Below are 19,902 nucleotides of genomic sequence, written 5' to 3' on the forward strand. Positions count from 1 at the left end.
GCTTTCTGCAGTTCTTTAAAACTTATTTCTCTATGTAACTGGTATGTATTGTCAATTGATAATGTTTCTGGAACCACTGAGAAATGAGAGAGCTGCCCTCACCCCAGTGGATTTTTCTAGCTAACAGGAGTGTAGTGCACAGTAGGAATAGTGATTCAGCCAGCCCCTGGAGAAAGTGAATGCAAGGATGGAGACTAATTTTGATAAGAACTAGGGAAAATGGCCCACAAAAGCCAGTTTGAAGATTAAATGTAGGCAAATGGGTCCTTGTGATTTGGGGCTAGAAATCACCTGTCAGAATGAAACATATGTTTCCTACCCTTGGGAACTTGAAAACAATAAGAAGATGAATTATGAATATACACATTTAATAGAAAATTCTATTATAGATTATAAATGCCCTGAATATTTAAAAAATGAGTTCTTCAATTGTGGATGATTTATTCCTATGAATAACAATTGTTAAATTTTGCCATACATGTAGTGATACTCTACAAGTGTGGGACAATTGTGTATCTTTATGTCTGGTAGAATTTTTTTTCTGTCAGTTCCTTTCTAGCAGGTAGTCTGTAAGAACTCTTTCTACTTTTGGTTAGCTTCCATCAACTTTGATTTGCTGTTCCTTCCAATTGTATCTAAAAGAGGATAAACAGTCTCTGAGTAGAATAAGGTTTTATAATAACTGCTTGGTTACCTGAGGCATTTATCCGTGGCTATGTGTCTCTGTGTCATGCCTAAACAGAACATTTTTTGTTATGGATCCCATTAGTAATGGAAATTGGACAAATATGCAGTAGAATCATATATGTTATTAATTAGCCACCCTTTCATAAGCTCCAAGGAATTCTAATGTATCTTTGATTCCATTAGTATGATTGCTTTCCCTTGTGTTTTTTCCTTCCTTTAGAATGGACCATTCTATGTTTGCTAATGTTTTGCCTTCCTGCACATTTCCCATCCATGGCACCAACACCTCTGACAGCCACCTCTTCTTCCTCCCTAGCTATCCCAAGCTCCAGTGTCCTCCCTTCTGCTCCCAGAGATGTGGTTCCTGTGTTGGTTTCCAGTCGGTTTGTCCGTCTCAGCTGGCGCCCACCTGCAGAAGCAAAAGGGAACATTCAAACCTTCACGGTCTTTTTCTCCAGAGAAGGTGACAACAGGTAGGTGCTACCAGTACCTAATCCACCATCTCTTTAGATGTATACTGTGGCATAAAGGCAGCTGCAGGAGATCTTGAGCAGGGACTTTGGAGACCATGTGGAATCTCAGCTCTGCCCATCACTGATCAGTATGCAGAGATAATATAACTCCATGGTCTCTGTGTTTTTTTTTTTTTAAAGTGGGATTGTTTAAAGCATCAAATAAAGTCATTTATAGGATTTATAGGAAACTTCCTTGAAAAAAGACAAGCATGTGAATATATAATAACCAGGGTTTTTCTTTTATTTCCTTGATTTTCAAAGTGATAAACAGAGAACAGAATTAGGCTGTATATTAACAGAACAGGATATGAAAGAACCACAGTGGTCAGGTTGTAATCCCAATTCTATCACCTACATCATGTGATCTCAAGAAAACCACATAATTTCTCTGAGCCTGACTTTACTGTATAATAAAGAGTGAATAATAATACTTAGCTCTCAAAGTTTTTGTTAGGATTCAATTAGGTTGCATATGTAAAGGCCATATAGGAGTATCTAATATTTGGTAGAAATTATTATTTCTCTTTTTTTAAAGGTTTTATTTATTTATTATTTGAGAGAGAGAGAGAGAGAGAGAGAGAGAGTGGAGGACCAGAGGAAGAGGGAGAGAGAGAGAGAATCTTAAGCAGACTCCATGCTAAGTGTGGAACCTGATGCAGGGCTAGATATCACGATCCTGAGATCATGACCTGAGCCGAAATCAAGAGTCTGACACTTAACCACCTGAGCCACCCAGACACCCCATGTTGTTCCTCTTTTCACTTGCCACTTGTAGGCAAACGTGTTCTGTATATGTCTGGTTTCAAGATTACAATCTATTATTGTTCTTGATTTTTCTCAACACTTTCTCCTTGAAATGTTTCATGATTTTAAGACTTTGAAGTTTGATTTGTAAGTCTAATTTGATATTGGGTAAATTCCAATTTCTTCTATAAGAATAAATTGTGGGGGCACCTGGGTGGCACAGTCAATTAGACATCTGGGCCTTGGTTTCAGCTCAAGTTGTGATCTCAGGGTTGTGAGATGGAGCCCGACATCAGGCTCTGTGCTCAGCTCAGAGTCTGCTTAAGACTCTTTCCCTCTCCCTCTGCCCCTGCCCCCACAACTCTCTCTCTCTCAAATAAATAAAAATTTAAAAAAATAAATTAATAAAAGAAGAAACTGTGATATCTATTTTTATTTCTTTAAATTTATTAAACTTATTTATTTTGTATTCCACATTTGATTATTCTAATATCTATAGTCTTAGTCTAATTCAATGATTTGTTTCTGCTGACTCTTCCTCATAGTGGCTTGTTTGTTTTCATGTATGGGTGATTCTTTTTTTTTTTTTTTAAAGATTTTATTTATTTATTTGACAGAGAGAGAGAGACAGCGAGAGCAGGAACACAAGCAAAGGGAGTGGGAGAGGGAGAAGCAGGCTTCCCGCGGAGCAGGGAGCCCGATGCGGGGCTTGATCCCAGAACTCTGGGATCATGACCTGAGCCGAAGGCAGACGCTTAACGACTGAGCCACCCAGGCGCCCCGTATGGGTGATTCTTGATTGTTAACTCTAATCCTTAGAAATTTCTCTGAGGGAATTTTTGAGACCAAGTATTAGAGAAGAATCTTATGGGAGGATGTGCTTTACCAAAATGAGACCACATTAAACCAGAATTTTGTTAAGATTTATTTGGCCCATACCAGTCTCATGTTGATATTTTATTGCCTATGAGAAAGTCCATTAAGTATGATAACATTTGTTTTTTCTGCCATTTTTAACATATCAACTTGCATGGGTAAATTTATGCAGACTTGTGGTAAGGAATTCTCAGATTTTTTGTTGTTCTGTTTCCAATTAAGCCAAGGCTGAGATTGTATGTTCTCCAGTTCTCTCAGGAGGCTAATTTCATTTTCTAGTTCACCCACTGAGGTTTGCTCCTTCAGGATCCTGGCTGATGTGAGGTTCTCTAATCAGACCATACACCCTACTTTATCTGCAAGCTTCATTTCCTATTCTCTTCTCCTATTGGTTTCTAAAACTCCTAGCTCCAGACTTCTATTGAGAGTACATACCCTCAGGCAAATACCAGCTCCATGGGACTGCTTTCTCACTATGATAATTCTCTGATTTTGCTGCCAGTATATTATAGATAAAAAAACACTTTTTTAAATAAAAAGGATTTTGAATAATTTACCCAGCATTTTAGATGTGCCATAACAGAAGGGTTTTTCATATAGTATCTAGTTTGCCGTATCGTTTGAAATGGCATTTTGAAATATTTATTTCAATGCCTATATGGCTGGTATCATTATTATATATCATTAATTATTGACAGTTGAGCAAGTACATTTAAATTTACCCTGCCCCAAGCCATACTCACTGTCTTCTCCTTAAATATATTTTCCCCTCTTTTCTTGGTATATGTTAGTACCTTCCATCCTGTTGACCAAACAAAAAACCCAAGTCATATTTTACTCCTCCTGGCCTCTTGGCTCTGCTATTAGTCATTCTGTCCTGTCAAGTCTACCTCGGCCACAGCTCAGCGATGCCACCTTTATTCTATCATCTCCATCATCACTGATCTGATCTCTGACAATAGCTTCTTGCCTTCTAATCCATCCTCCTCACTGTCTCTAGTTATCTTTCTGAAATACAGTTAGAATCACTCATCTACTGTGGAAAAAATGTGAATGTTCTTAAATTTAAATATGATAAAATTTCTATATAAAGACATGCACATAATAACTTACAAAGTCTTTTGAATGGAAATCTATATCCAATCTATACATAAGTAGAGTGTGGTTCCTATAACCTATAATGGTTAAACATATGTCACTTAAGTAAGTCTAAATGGCTGGATTTGAAAATGGTACTGCTGTTTATCATCTGTGTGACTTTGTGCATTTAGTTATGTGAAAGATGGGAATAAGATCTCTCAGTATGTTGGCTACAGGGAAGATGCATTATACCTCTCTGAATTGCTATGAGAACTAATTGAAAGAATTGAAGCAAAGCATCCAGGGCAGTCATTGCATATAGGCAGTATGGAGGGGCTCAGAATAGTGTGAACTCAGAGACAATATGGGAAAGAGGCTGAAAATAAGGCTCAAAGGTGGTAATCATCATCATCATCATCATCATCATCATCATCACCATCATCATCATCATCATCTGACTTACCTACCCAATGTGTCTTTCAGCATATATCTCCTAAATTTCGATAAAAAACTGCCCATACTCTTAACAAGTATAGCCAAACTTTCACTTATGCGCTGGATTCCATCCATTTTTAAACAAAAGAACAAAACTTCAGCTATTCCCTCTCTCCCCTCATTATAAAATGTTTCCACTCTGGTGGATCCTGTTCATCAACATACAAACATGCAGTTGTATTTTCCATCTCAACAAATTTTCCCTCAATCTCATTTCTCCCTCCTCTACCACTCTGTTCTGTATTCCCTTATATAGCAAATTCCCTTGAGTTGTCTAACTTCACCCCGATACCTACCTCGTATTTCAGTCATGATTCTGTCCCTAATATTTCAAGCAACTGACCTTATCTAGGTTCACCAGTGACTTCCATGTTGCTAAACTCAATAGTCAATTCTCAATCCTCACATTACTTGGGCAATAAGCAAATTTTGTCATATTTGATCACTTCCCCTTTTGTGACACTCATCATTCCCTTGGGTTCTATTACACACACTTTCCTGGTTCTACTCTAATCCCTCTGACCACTCATTTTAGGCTTCTACTTTTTACTCCAAATCTCCCTGACCTGTGAATATTGGATTGCCCCAGGGCTCAGGCTTTGAAGATCTCTTTTTATCCAGTTTGTGACTTTATATTTTGTCAGTATGCTGATGTCTTCCAAATTTGTATCTCTGGTCTTGACATTTTACCTGTAGTCCTGAATCATGCATCCAAATTCTGCCTTGATTTCTTAACTTTTGATTTCTTATGAGTATCTACAATGTATCAACAAAACCAAATACCTGTTTTCCTTCATCCACCCTCCAAATACTTTATTATTACAGAGATTACCCTATCTCAGTGAAATCTACATACTTCTCATTACCCAGGCCAAAATCCTTGGAATAATTGTTAATTCTTTTCTTTTTCTTATATCATATAACCAAAAAACATCATCAAGTCTTAGCAGCACTATCAAAATACATCCTGAATCCAGGAAGCAATATAATACTTGGTATTTGTTATAAAATAATACTAAAGACTTTCAGTTTTGAACTGAGTGATGGGAATAAAGTGGTTCATCATATCATTCTGTCTAGTTTTGTGTTGCTTAAAATTTTCCATGATAAAAAAATAAAGCCAAATAAAGAAATAAAAATAAAATATATACTGAATCTCACCACTTCTTGCCCCTTTTTATTACCATCAAGTCTCATCTGAACTATTGCAATAACCTCTCAAGGCGGTTCCCTCACAGCAGCAGGAATAAATCTTTTAAAACATACCTTAGAGGGCGCCTGGGTGTCTCAGTTGGTTAAGCCACTGCCTTCAGCTCAGGTCATGATCCCGGAGTCCCAGGATCGAGTCCCGCATCGGACTCCCCCTTCTCTGTGGGGAGCCTGCTTCTCCCTCTGCCTCTGCCTGCGACTCCCCCTGCTTGTGCTCACTCTGTCTCTCTCTCTCTCTCTCTATGTCAAATAAATAAATAAAAAATATTAAAAAAAAAATCATACCTTAGATCCTGTTATCCTTCTGCTTCAAAACCTTCCAATGACTTTCTATCTCATTCAGAGACTAAGCAGATATCCTTCCTGATCTGGTCCCTTGTCACCTTCCTAGACTCATCACTTATTCTTAATGTTTACCTATTTGCTCACTTCTTTCCAGTCTCACTGGCTTTGTTGTGTTTCCTAAATATACCAAGAATCCTCCTCCCTCAAGTTTTTGCACTTGCTGATCAGCCTGTTAGAATGTTCCTCCCCTGACATCCATGTGGATCCTTCTGTAACTTGCACTGAGTCTTTGATGAAGTGGCACCTTCTGGATGTCTTATGTGACCGATACCATTCCCTATGCCCTTTTTCATTCATATTTTTTTCCACAGCTTTATCACCTTGTACTTAGTGTTTCCTGAATCCCCTTTCTTGATGCCAGAATATAAGCTTCATGTGGGCAGGGCTGTTCTTATTTCCTTTATTCCCTGAGCTATTCTTAGCACCTAGAGCAATATGGAACCCATAATAAACACTCACAAAATATTTGTTGAATTGAAGCTCTAACTGTAATGTCAACTACTATGTGAATCTCTCCACAGTCCTCCAGCTCATAAATCATCAATTTTTCCTTTATCCTCCCCTTATAATTTGATTACTATTATATTACTCCTACCTTTTGTCCAGTTTTGTGTTTGAGTACATGCATGTTTCTCCTCCTGATGACGGAAACTAGGTCTTACTTATAATTCCACACCCACATGTCTAGTATCATGACTTCTGTAGACACTTACTGATTGGAACTAGTTGGATAAATGTGGCAAAGAGACAGATGTGGTATTCTTAATAGATAGTTCCTTAACCAATAAAACAAATTGTGTTACTGAGGAGGATGAATAAGCTAACTGAAGTTCAATAAAAACTTTTTTTTAATTGAGAAAAAATAAAAGTTGATTTTGAAATTTGATTCCAATATCTCTGTTCATTTTCTCACTCTCAACTAGAGCAAATACATGCCATATGTCTCTGAGCGGTTAGCTGTGATGCTTATTTCCTCATATAGGTTTATTTAGCTCCTTAATACAATAGCTTTTTAAAAGGTAGTGGATTTAACATTTGCCTCAGACTAGTAATGACTTTGTCAGGCAAATTACTCTAGCTCAGATTATCATTAATCTGTCTGACTGGTTAATGGTGTCAATAATGCAAGTGCCAGAGTTAACATCTTTTTTTTTTTTTTTTATTCAGCCCCTTGGGTGCTTTCATTTCATAAGTCAGGGAACAGGACAAATTACAGAACCTGAAAGCCAGGATTCACAGAGATGCATTTCCTTCACAAATATCCAGCTATCCCCTCCTTGTACCTAAAAATCACTGAATTGAAAGTGATCTTTGGAATCATAGTACAACTTCCTGCTACTTAAACATTTAGAAACTGATACTCGGGAGGAGTAAGTCTCATGCCGAAGGCCACTGAGTAAGCATCCATGGTGAGAGCAAGCATTTATTGAACACTTACTGTGCCAGATGCCAGGCTAAGCATCTCTTGCATAAATTATCTTATTTCATCCCCACAACAAAACATTATCCACATGAGGCTTAAAGAAGACATTTTCATCTCTGCTATATAGCTAGTAAGTGGTAGAACCGGGATATAATGCAGGCCTGATTCCAAAGCAGGTGTTCTCAATCACTACACCAACTTGCTCCTAACATAGTTAGTGGATTAACCTGGAAGAGAATCAGGCTTTCTTGATATTTTCAGAATCATGACATAAATTTATTCTACAGGCTTCTTCCCAGCAGTTTTCTGACTTAATGACTAAGTTGATTTGCATCATTTATTTACCAGTTATAGACAGAGTAGCAAACTTTTTGTGTATGTATAGAACATTGTATTCCCCATTTCATAATCTAAAGTTACTTATGGAGTGTGACACAGTGTAGCCAAAAGCTTAGGGTAATGTGACTATGGAATTCAACTGTACGTGTTTCAATCCTGGCTTGGAATTTTACTAGCTGTGTCACCCTTATGTGGGATAGATTCCTCATGTGGGATAATAATCATAACTGACATGTAAGGCTGTGACGACTTCAAAAATCGTTAGTGCCTAAAACATTTGCTTATTGCCTAGTGCTCCAAAAGCACTCAGTTCTTGTCAGCCAGAGCTATGTGCAAATGATTTTGTATATTAGAAATGAAAAGCAATGAAATACAGGTGTTTCCCAATTTATATTCAGAGAGGACTTTATCACTTTTTAAATGTTAGCCCATTTGATCCTCAGAAAAGGCATGTATGATAATTTCCATTTTATGGATCAGCACGCCTCACTCTGTTCAGAAAATCTGAAAAAACACTGCTTAAGAAACTACACAACTAGTAAATATTAGAAGAAAGATTTAAATGCAAAGTTTCTAGTCCAGTGATCTTTTCAGTGTACCATACAAAGTAGAAGATATTCCCTAAAAGAGGTACATATAAAGTACTGTGGGAGTACAGATGAGAGAATTAAAATACTTTCATGAACATCATTCAATTTAATCCTCACAATAACCCTGTGAGGTAGGCAGATAAGGGACTGGTATCTTCATTTTGCAAATGAAGTAGGGAAAGCTCCAAGATAGCTCCTGACTTGCTCAAGGTCACACACCTATTCTGTGGCAGGACAAACCTGGACTGGGTCTTCCAACTTGCAGCCCTGTATGCGTTACATTGCTTTATGCTGCCTCAGAAAACCTCTGCTCACTGCTCAGGATTAGAGGGCCACCTTTACATGATTGACATGGAGGATTCACTTTAGAATTCATCGTGCATTACATTGTCAACATGGTGTTTACATCTTCTTTTCCCGCTCTTCAGAGCTGAGGCTGTGCAGCTGATGAAACTCGTCATGAAGGGAGGGTGTTGTGAAGGAAAGAGAACAAGATTCAGAATCCAAAGCTCCACATTCTGGTCCTGGCTTACAGCCTGGCAAAGTTAGCCCCCCTTTCACTCTGCTTCTCTGTAAAAATGTAAAACCCTGTCCTTTCTACCTCAAAATGCCCTTAGATCATTGAGTAAGAGAATATTGATTTAATTCTTCCAATGGGCTTAATGTATACTGAAAAATAAAATATGCCCTCTATAAGTGCCATATACAAATGAATGACCCATTATTCACTTGTGAGTTGACTGTGTCCGGCTCTGTATTGGGAATAATAGAGAAGTCAACAGTCTCTTTGGAGGCAGTTTAATAATGTTGAGAGGGTCCTTCTACTGAAGAATATATAACTACACACTGAATTAAGAGCTCTAAAGGAAAGGAATGTGCCTCTGTGAGAGAAGACGTGTGCATAGTGTCTATGTGATAATCAGATCTATATTTTGAAAAGACAGCTGTAGCTGCAGAGTGGAAGTTAGACCCATGTGGTCAGCCCAGTGGATGCAGGGAAGCCACCTAAGCTATTGCAGAAGTCCAGGCGGGAAATGATGGTAGGTCAGACTAAGGCTGGATCAGTAGAGATGGAGCAGGAGAAACATATTATTCTAGAGATATTTAGGAAGCAAAATTGATAGGAGCAGCTGACAGATTGGCAGTCATCGTGAGACAGCAGATGTTTACAAGGATAGTTCCTAGGTTTCTGGCTTGTTTAAATGGAGGGATGGTAGGGTAGCTCACTGACATTAGGATGCTGGAAAAGACCCAGGCTTGAGAATAAAGATCATAAATTCAGCTTCAGACATGTTTTTTTTACATACATTCAAGTGGGAATGTCAAGTGGAGACTTCGGAGTAAAGAACCTGGCTGGAGCTCAGAGAAGTTTGGGCCAGAAATATGTTAAATATCAGGAATTTGTCAGCATATGTATGATAACTACAGCTTTCAAAGGAGAAAATGGATCATCCTCCCTCCTCCCCCCACCAAAAAATAAAATAAAACCAAGAAGAGGACCCAGAACTGAGTCATATTTTTTAAGGGACAGAGGCTGAAACTAAACAAAATTAACGATTTGAAACAAAAAGCTTTTTTTCCATGAAAAGATAGTTTTTTAATGTTTTATTGCAGTAGCTATTTGTTATGTAACTAATCTCTTGAATGTATACTGGATGCTGAAACAGAGATTATATTAAAATAAAATTTTTAAACGTCTGTTCCTCAGACTATGCTTTTTAACATTTCAAGAAAAAAAAGGAACTTACAGCCAAAATTTAGTCAAAATACCTCTGACCAACTAGATGATCTCCATTTCCCTATGCTTTATCTGGTGGCAAGTCACCTCTGAACCCACTTTTCCTTCAAGATAGCTCTTGATTTCAGACTCTGGCTCTGGGGTAATTAAGAGTGTAAGCATTGGGTAGCTATTGCTGCTGTCATTTCGAGCCTTATTCTAGTAGGCACCATATTTCAGTTTTGAAATCTTCTCATCATTGTACCATTCTTGTCACTGAAGAAATAAAAGTGAAGGTGGAGTGGATAAAAAGGGGATGCTAAACATCTTTTCATTAAAAGTAACATAGTTCCTTCTCTATAAAGCACCATTAATGTAACTCATTCCCCCTTGTATCAACTAATTAGGTGTTTGATACCTCAAGACAGCATTTGTTGCTCACCTCACAACTATAACTAAATGTTAACACCCTGGTGCACTTGGGCAAGACAATATGTGTTTACTTAAAATGTATACTAGAGACATGTTGTTACAAATGATCCAGTAAGAAACAGTATCATGCTTACTCTTTAAAAGTCTCCTTACTTCTGAAATGTAAATTACAGAAGCGCTAAATTCAGTTACACACACACACACACACACACACACACACACACACACACACGATTTTCTATTCCCAACAAAGAATATTAAATTAGAAAGGCCCCTTTGAGTAGATCCCACTCTGTTTTCAGATAATGAAAACAAAACCCAGGAAAGTGAAGTGATATGCCAAAGGCCACCAAAATAAATTGGGATAGAAAAATGGAATCACAAATGTTGGCGAGGATGTGGAGAAAGGGGAACCCTCCTACACTGTTGGTGGGAATGCAAGCTGGTGCAGCCACTCTGAAAAACAGTATAGAGGTTCCTCAAAAAGTTGAAAATAGAGCTACTGTACGATCAAGCAATTGCTGGGTCTTTACCCCAAAGATACAAATGTAGTGATCTGAAGGGGCACATGCACCCCAATGTTCATAGCAGCAATGTCCATAATAGCCAGACTGTGGAAGGAGCCAAGATGTCCTCAATAGATGAATGGATAAAGAAAATGTGGTTCATAAATATAATGCAATATTACTCAGCCATCAGAAAGGATGAATACCTACCATTTGCATCGACATGGATGGAACTGGAGGGGATTATGCTAAGTGAAATAAGTCAAGCAGAGAAAGACAATTATCATATGGTTTCACTCATATGTGGAACATAAGGAATAGTGTGGAGGACCACAGGGGAAGGGAGGGAAAACTGGGAAGAAATCAGAGAGGGAGACAAACGATGAGAGACTCTGGACTCCAGGAAACAAACTGAGGGTTTCAGAAGGAAGGGGGAGTGGGGGAATGGGGTAGCTGGGTGATGGGCATTAAGGAGGGCTCATGTTGTGGTGAGCACTGGGTGTTATACGTGACTCATAAATCATTGAAAACTACATCAAAAACTAATGACTTTGACTAAATGAACATAATAATAAAAAAAAGAAATGAAAAAAAAAAGAAAGAAAAATGGAATCAGATCCAGCTCTCTAAATGTTTTGGAGATCACACTATGTGGAGATGTTATGCAATTATTCTATTAACATTTTTACATTTATTTATGTATTCATTTAAAAATTTGTGAGCACCGACAACATAGCCATTTTTATATTCAATGGGCGTATATGCTGAGTTCCAACAAAATGTGAATTGAATATGGCTTCTCTTCTAAAGTAATTCACAACTGAGTTAAAGACAGGCATGCCTATTAATACAACGTGATATGTGCTACAATAGATCTATAAACCAAGAGCAGCAAAACCATGAAAGAAAGACTAATGCTGCTGGAATCAGAGGACATGATAGTAGGAAATCTCAAGTCTAGAGATTTTATTTGAATTGGGTTTGAAGAATGAACAAGCTTTTGCCAAACTGAGAAGGAACTGTGAGTCAGGAGAAGGTAACTCCAAGATAAATGAAACAAAACAAAACTAAACCAAACTAATAAAAGGCAGAATGGCAGCAGACTGAGAAGCAGAGATGGATATGGTGTTGTGAGGCAGAGTTAATCATTGTAGATGAGTGTGAAAGGTTTCGGCCACATGTTGAAGGTCTTTGGATCTTGTCACAAGGAGTTGAGATGTATTAACCATAGAATGGCAAGCAGCACAAAATTTGAGGCATGGAGTTGACAGATTACAGATGTTGGGGGAGTATCTCCATCAATAGAAGAAAGAACATGGAAGACCAATGACAAAAAAAAAATGGAAAAGCTATTATTATAATACAGTACACTGTAAGTACAAATCAGAGCATAGGAGAATATAACCTAACCAGAGTTAGGTCTTAATGCAAAGTGTACAAGGGTACATTCTATGCTACCATCTTGGACTTCATGACTCAAAATGTATCAGCACGTAAGACTTCACAATCTGATCTCAGAAAAGCAGCTGCATTGTCTTTATTAGGTGAAAGAGTGTGGAGTGTGCTTTTATTTATTTTTTAAGATTTTATTTATTTATTTTAGAGAGAGAGAGGAAGAGAACAGGGTGAGGGGTAAAGGGGGAGGGAGAGGGACCAGCAGACTCCATGCTGACCACCGAGCCCAACTCCAGGCTCAATCTCATGACCCTGAGATCATGACCTGAGCCAAAACCCAGAGTCGGACACTTAACTGAATGAGCCATCCAGGCGCCCCAAGAGTATGCTTTTAAAACATAGCTGTTATTGTCTAAGAAACCTCCACCAGGTGACCTAAAGCACCTAAAACTAGAGTTTACAAGGAAGAAATTTCTTCTATTTGTGAACTCTTCTTGGTCTCCATGTAAAGGTTAAAGAAGGCAAGTTGCCTACAGTTGTTTTCAGCCAGCAGGAGGAAACAGACTTTTTATATTTATATTCTTTGTGAATTTTCAATGGATGAAGTTATAATGAATGGATTCTAGAAAGCACAGGTGCCTTGTTCCTTTTACTTCAGCCAACTAATCTTGAACCCGCCCAAGCCCCACACTACCAACTCAGAGTCAAGAGAACAGAAGTGAAGTCATGAAGCTTTGTCTGACAATATATCTGATGCCACAGACCATGACTCTGAGCTCTGTGAATTTGAAGGCAATTATGTCTTCAGAGTCATAGGAGAGAACTTTACCAAGAGACAGCTGGTCTTGGCCCCTGATGCTTTTCTAGGGGTAGTTGGTGCAGTGACAAGCAGAACACCCCAACACAATAATAAGGCAAATTCCTCTGTTCTTCAGCGCCTAGTGTGTTTATCTGCCCATTTACAGAGGAGAATGGACCAGAGTGCACAGAGAGAAAATCCTAATTACCAGCTGGTCCAAGTAGAGGCTCTGGAGAGTGTAACCACTTTAGGTGGCTGCCATTGGCTTATTGGGAGATTATTTTTCAACTACTAAATCATGGAAGGAATGATCAAACGCCCCCTGTCAATTTTGGGGGCTTGAACTGAACAAATCTGTGAAGGATGACAGGCAGGAAATGCCAGTTTCCCAGAATGCATTTGTATGCCTTGAGTAGTTTGAAGACCTCCCTTGTAGGACCCGAGGAAGCACCAGAGCAGCCTGGCAACAAAGCCCAGGCACTAGCCGTGTGGACATCACATTTCACAGGGCTGTTCAGCTATGCTGTGGAATGCAAGGACCACCATTCCTTCTCAGTTTGCTGTCAGTGAAGCCTCCACCTTTGAAAGATATTACTATTTTTGTTATCAGAACTTATTCAATACCTCTAGTTATGACCACTTTTAAAATTTAACTTGTCTTGGAAAACAAAATTAATCTATAATTAAAATATAAAATTAAATATAAAAAATATATAAAACTAAATATAAAAAAGTGTTTTGTTTTGTTTCATTTGAGGGGAGTAATGGGGGAGCAGGCCCATAGAGCTCAATGAAATCTATTTATGTATTTTTTCCTTTATGATTATACCTCTTATTAATTTCTCTCCTCAAATTCCTCCTTCTAAACACTTTGTGGAAATGTCCTCTTCCTGGACTCAAGAGTGCTTATTTCTTATGAGGTCGTGGTGGTATTTTGTTATAATAATAAAAATAACAGCAGTAACTACCATGTATACGAGACTCCACATTGACTCCCAGGCAACCTGCCTCCTGCCTCATGTGGTTTATATACAGCATCTCTTTTAGCTCTTGAGAAACTTGATGAGGTAAACATTTTCATGGCACCAATCAACACCTGAGGAATCAGGCTCAGATAAATTAATAAGAAAATCAAAACAACAATCTCAGACTTAAGAATACTGAATCCACTCCACAGGGTCCAAAGCATTTTGATGCAACCTCACTTTGATAAGATGAACAGATTTCTGAAAAGTGGCACATAAATTTGAAATGTTTAGATTAAATCATTGTTTTAAGCCACTAAGAGCCTACACAGAAGAAATTAGTGGTCAATCCAGGGCAGTACCAGCATGTGATAAGAGTAGAGGTGTGGAGTTGTGTTGAAGGTAATTGTGGAAAAACACACTGTATTTGCTTAAATTGTATTTTTTTCCAGATTGCTACCATAGAAGTATTTTCTAAAAATGCTTTGTTCACACTTTATGTAATATGGAGGAAGCATCAATTGTTCATATCAATGAATATACTTTTTTTCATGACTACTATTAGTTTGGAATACTTTTTGGAGGCTGATAGAGATTATGGGGACATAAAACCCCCTTCCTCATAATAAAATCCAGCATCCACTTTTATATGTGAGTGATATTTTCATTATATGATCTTCGACATTCTTACATGGGCATACCCAGATTTTCTTGCCTCTTTTCCTCTGAAGGATCCCTGTTCAAGAGATTATGCCAGCATGTTCCAGAACATAGCTCTTTCAGCTCAGTTTTTTAGTAGTGTATGAATAAAGTCAATTATGAAACTGTCTTTCCTCATAGATACCCAAGAAGTTTGGTATGCAAATCTGACCTTCAATGACACCTATGTTGCTTATATGGCTAGAAAATATATCAGAGCAGGTGACAGATTCATCTCACAGTGGTTTCAAATGCCTAGAATCCCTTCTACTCCTTTGGAAATTTATGTCTTCTACTCAAAGTGCCCATGATCCAAATAGGCCCCACAATTGTTTCCCCACAATTGTTGTGTGATATCAATACTGGGTTTAAAGGATGAAGCCCCAGATTCCATTTTTAACTCTGCTATCCACTAACTATGAGTCCTTTGGGAAAAAAAAATAATGCTGTTTTTCTAAAGTACACTTTTGCATCTGTAAAATGATGATAAAATCACCCTATCTATATAAAAGTGCTCCATGAGGCAATGTATCTAAAAGTTCTTCTGCTAAAGAAAAATAAATAAGATGCAAAAATCCATATATCCACAAGACATGCAATCTGATTATGAGGATTTTCTTTTACAAAGCAATTTGTTGGCCTAAATAATCTTAGGTGGGTAGAATAGAGCAGTGTGGTAAGTGGTATGTGGGAGCATTATCTGATGTCTTACCCCTACCTACTTTCAGTTACTGTTGAATCCCACCCAGACCCTGCCCCCCACCTCCCCATTGTAAGTCACAGTTCAGCCTTGTGACAACTTAACAGAGCACTCCTAAAGAAATACCTAAAACTTAGGCTATATTAAGATTCATACAGGGTATTTGTTTGGCTCATTTTTATTGTGGTAAATATATATAACATAATATTTACAGTTTTAACCATTTTTAAGTATGGTATACTTAATACTATGGTATAAAGTGCATTCAGAGAACTATCACCACTCTCTATCTCCAAAACTTTTTGATCTTCCCCAATTGAAACTCTGTACCCACTGAATAACTTCCTCTTCCTCTCTCCCCCTAGGCTCTGGTAACCACTCAGGGTATATATTTTAATTATTAGTAGTACTGGATAAAATAACACTAACTGCTATAACAAACAAAATCTAAAATTTATAATGACTCAAAACTGTTTGATTCTATAAAGTAGAAAAGGGATGTTCCTGATTACCAGGCAGTTCTTCTCCCAGCTCTTCTCCAGAATTCTTGCAAATTTTGACTCCTCTGTCATCAATATATGGCTCCCAAAGTAGCCATGCTTGCCTACACCAAGCTTATGGGTGAAGGAAGAGAACACAGAGGTAACCACATGTGCAGTTTTTCTAGGTCATGCCTAGAATCAGCACATGATGTGTACACTCAAACTCACTGGGTAGACTGAGTCACATGGCTTCATCTAGACCTCATAGGAAATCCAGTCTAGCATGTGAAGAAGAAGAAATGGGTTTGAGAATGAATCAGCCAGTCTCTGTCAAATCCATCAAATTCACATTGCACACATGCCCAAGAATCACCAATAATGCCCTTAAAACTTTGTCTTTATTTTTCTCTTTGGAAACCTGCTTTGCCCTGACAGAAAACTGGGTTTCATTTTAAATATCTCCCCAGACAAAATAAAACCAAATGGCAAAATTAAAATGTACATACAGTCCCACTAAGATGCAAGAGATACTATCCAAATAGAAACCTTAAGAAACAATTGAGTAGCTTAGAAGTTCCTTCTTCACCTGCCAGTCAATTAATTATATGACACCAAGGAAGCTGCAAGTGTCTACAATCGTGTATTCTTAAATAATACTTTAAGAGCTATTGTTTCTTATATAATAGCATCTATTATCAGTAGAGCTTGCCCTATCTTAATATGTACTACAAATTGCACCAGGATCAGCAAAGTAATTCATTGGTTTGGAACCACTGAGGAAGCTTTTGGTTGAGAAATGAATTGGATACACATAGATGTGGCTTGAAGAACAAGGCAAGTAGACATGTGTTGCAGTTTCTCCTCACGTAGAAAGGAATCTACCCTCCTTCACTAATTGCACTTAACTTAACCACAGGAGCTCAAGCTCCATGCGCATCAGCACTTAGCATCTGCCTTTTCCTTTCATACAATGAGAGAAAATGCATAAATGCATTTGTTGGCAATACTGACAAAGACCGATTTGTGAAATAATTGAAACCTTGATTTCTGTCATTAGCTGGATGTTTACAAAATGCATCTTCCTGTCTACATTCCAGATGTTTCTTCTTATTTTAATAGCTCTTTCTCATGAGTTTTGAATTCTAAATTGTAAAGTGTTGAGGGAAAAGACTTTTGTTTGCAAGTTTCAAGCTCAAATAAACTTGAGCTCCCCCAAAACCCTGCAGTATTTATGTGTAGATCCTTCCAGTTTGCTTCTCATAGTAAACCTTAGAGGCCTTGATTTACAGCGGGGTTAGCATTAAATGAGTAAGCAAACCTTAGTCCACCTCACTGCTTTGGCATGTTAAATAAAGGTTTGGCTAAAAGTATTGATGTTAGAATAATCTTTCCCTAAACCTTTTACTTCCCAGGGAACGAGCATTGAACACATCCCAGCCTGGGGCGCTTCAGCTTACTGTGGGAAACCTGAAGCCAGAAGCCATGTACACCTTCCGAGTTGTGGCCTACAATGAGTGGGGACCAGGGGAGAGTTCTCAACCCATTAAAGTGGCCACTCAGCCTGAATGTGAGTATAAACATAGAAGGACACATTTAGAAAGTATTTCTTTTTGCTGGCGATATCCTTGAATCCTGTCATAAAAATTAAGGTGACAAAATCGAAGGAATATTTCTGAAAGCAACATATTTAACTTGAGCATTTTTAAAGGTAAGATAACTTTTTTAACCGATTGAGCCACCCAGGCGTCCCCTTAAAGGTAAGATAACTTTTTTTAAAAATGGCCTCCCCACTTAGGCCATAATGGCAAATTAACAACTAGAAAGGTCTAATCTATCCATCCGATCTCCCTGTTCACTTCCTAAGTGATTGACTTACTCTGCCAGCCAGGCCTTTATCATCAGCATCAGGTTTCAGCCTCCTCCAATGATTTTTTGGGTTTCCTAGGTTTGTCTATAAAGAACACCAAAGGTGAAAGGACAAGCACCTAGGACTTCCAAACACAGGGACTCGTTAAAGAACTTAAACATGCACTGGAAACCCTTAGGAAATTCCAAAAGCCAATCTCTACTCAAGAAATGTAAAGAGGCTCTACATTTGAAGGATATCTATCTTATACAATTTTGGGGTTTTTTTTTCCCTACAACTTTTAATGTTATTTGAAAAGATTGATTACAGATGAGCAGTTTGCCAGCTTTATTTTGTTAAAAAGTTAAAAAGTTATAATCTAAAGCCTAAATGAAGTGACTACCTGTAACAAACTACACTATTTAGACACCTAGTTGTATCTGCTCCTTTTTCTTTTTATTAATGATACTATTCTGTTTGGATTCCTGTTAATTTTATTTAAAACCATGTTTCATTTTAGAATCATTCCATATGCTTTTGGAAGAGGTGAAGTAGAAATTAGAAATATTTTAATTGGTAAATACGAGGAAATAATCTTTGCATTATGTCACTGCTTGAGTATTTTATTTTATTTAAAGATCTTATTTATTTGAGAGAGTGTGTGTGTGTGAGAGTGTGTGTGTGTGAGTGTGTGTGAGTGTGTGTGTGTGTGTGTGTGCATGAGTGGGGGGAGGGGCAGAGGGAGAAGGGGAAGCAGACTCCCCCCTGTGTATATGCTGGCCTTGATCCCAGGACCCTGAGATTATGACCTAAGCTGAAGTCAGACACTTAACCAACTGAGCCGCCCAGATGCCCCTACTTCTTGGGTATTATAAATCAGCATGTTGAAGAAGAGAGAGCAGTAACCCTCTGACAGGTAGTCTGGGTACTGGTATCATGTTCTGTATTTGTCAAAATCTACATTTTTTTTCCACTTAGCCAAGTCTACAAAGAAAAGATAAGAAATTGGAATTAAATATTTATTAGGGGTGGGGGAGATACCTAAGCTGTACAAATCTTAGAAATATTTGCCTCACGGAAATAAAATCTCAGATAGCATCTTCAAAAACATAGTAATGTACAGGTTTCAGATAATGTTTAGGAAGTACAGGCTCCCATGCAGGACCCAGAAGCTATAGCAGGGCATTAAGCGCTATTCCATGCGAGACTTTGCACAACATCACTGGTTGTTATGCCCATGAATGAGGCTGGTTCTACTTCCAAGTTTCTATTCTTGAGAATGTTTTTAAATGTTTAGATTTAAATCACTAAATAATGCCAACTTCCACTTCACAATGTCTATGTTTTAGTCATCAGTTTCTTCATTGACTTACTCTTCATAGATCATATATAGAGAGAATCAATAACTTTTATGAATATTTGGTATTTATAATTAACAAAGTTAAATCAAAATTAAATCAAAATACATATCTTTAAAAGAATGGTATATGCCATGTTGTATGTTAACTGACAATCAAAAAACTCATCAAAAATTCTCTAAAGGGGATGGAACTGGAGGGTGTTATGCTAAGTGAAATAAGTCAATCAGAGAAAGACAATTATCATATGGTTTCACTCATATGTGGAATATAAGGAATAGTGCAGAGGACAATAGGAGAAGGGAGGGAAAACAATGGAAGAAATCAGAGCGAGAGAGACAAACTATGGGAGACTCTTGACTCCAGGAAACGAACTGAGGGTTGTGGCAAAGGAGATGGGTGGTGGGTTAGGGTAACTAGGTGATGGGCATTAAGGAGGGCACATGATGTGATGAGCACTGGGTGTTATGTGCAATTGATGAATCATTGAACATTGTATCAAAACTAATCATGTACTATATGTTGGCTAATTGAATTTAAATTAAAAAAAAAAGAAAAAATTCTCTAAAGGAAAACCTCATTCAATTTTCTAGTGGTAGAACTTAAACTTTAAAAGTGTGTTCATTCTCAAAAGATCCAATTTCTATGAATTATCTGAATTCTTCACTTCCTAATCTTAATGCTATCCCTAGAATTGTTT

General features: G+C 37.8%; 1 protein-coding gene across 3 annotated transcripts in view; it reads left to right on the forward strand.

The window, feature by feature from the left end:
- The window catches only part of DCC (DCC netrin 1 receptor), a 1,177,272-nt gene that overhangs the window by 820,250 nt on the left and 337,120 nt on the right, over window positions 1-19,902 (forward strand). For all 3 annotated transcript variants that reach the window (XM_035724067.1, XM_035724068.1, XM_035724069.1), the window contains exons 8-9: window positions 1,004-1,160; window positions 17,411-17,565. In XM_035724067.1, the coding sequence (XP_035579960.1) occupies window positions 1,004-1,160; window positions 17,411-17,565 (312 nt within the window). The remainder of the gene's footprint in view (window positions 1-1,003; window positions 1,161-17,410; window positions 17,566-19,902) is intronic.

Source organism: Zalophus californianus, chromosome 14 (assembly GCF_009762305.2).
Source record: "Zalophus californianus isolate mZalCal1 chromosome 14, mZalCal1.pri.v2, whole genome shotgun sequence".
NCBI lineage: Eukaryota > Metazoa > Chordata > Mammalia > Carnivora > Otariidae > Zalophus > Zalophus californianus.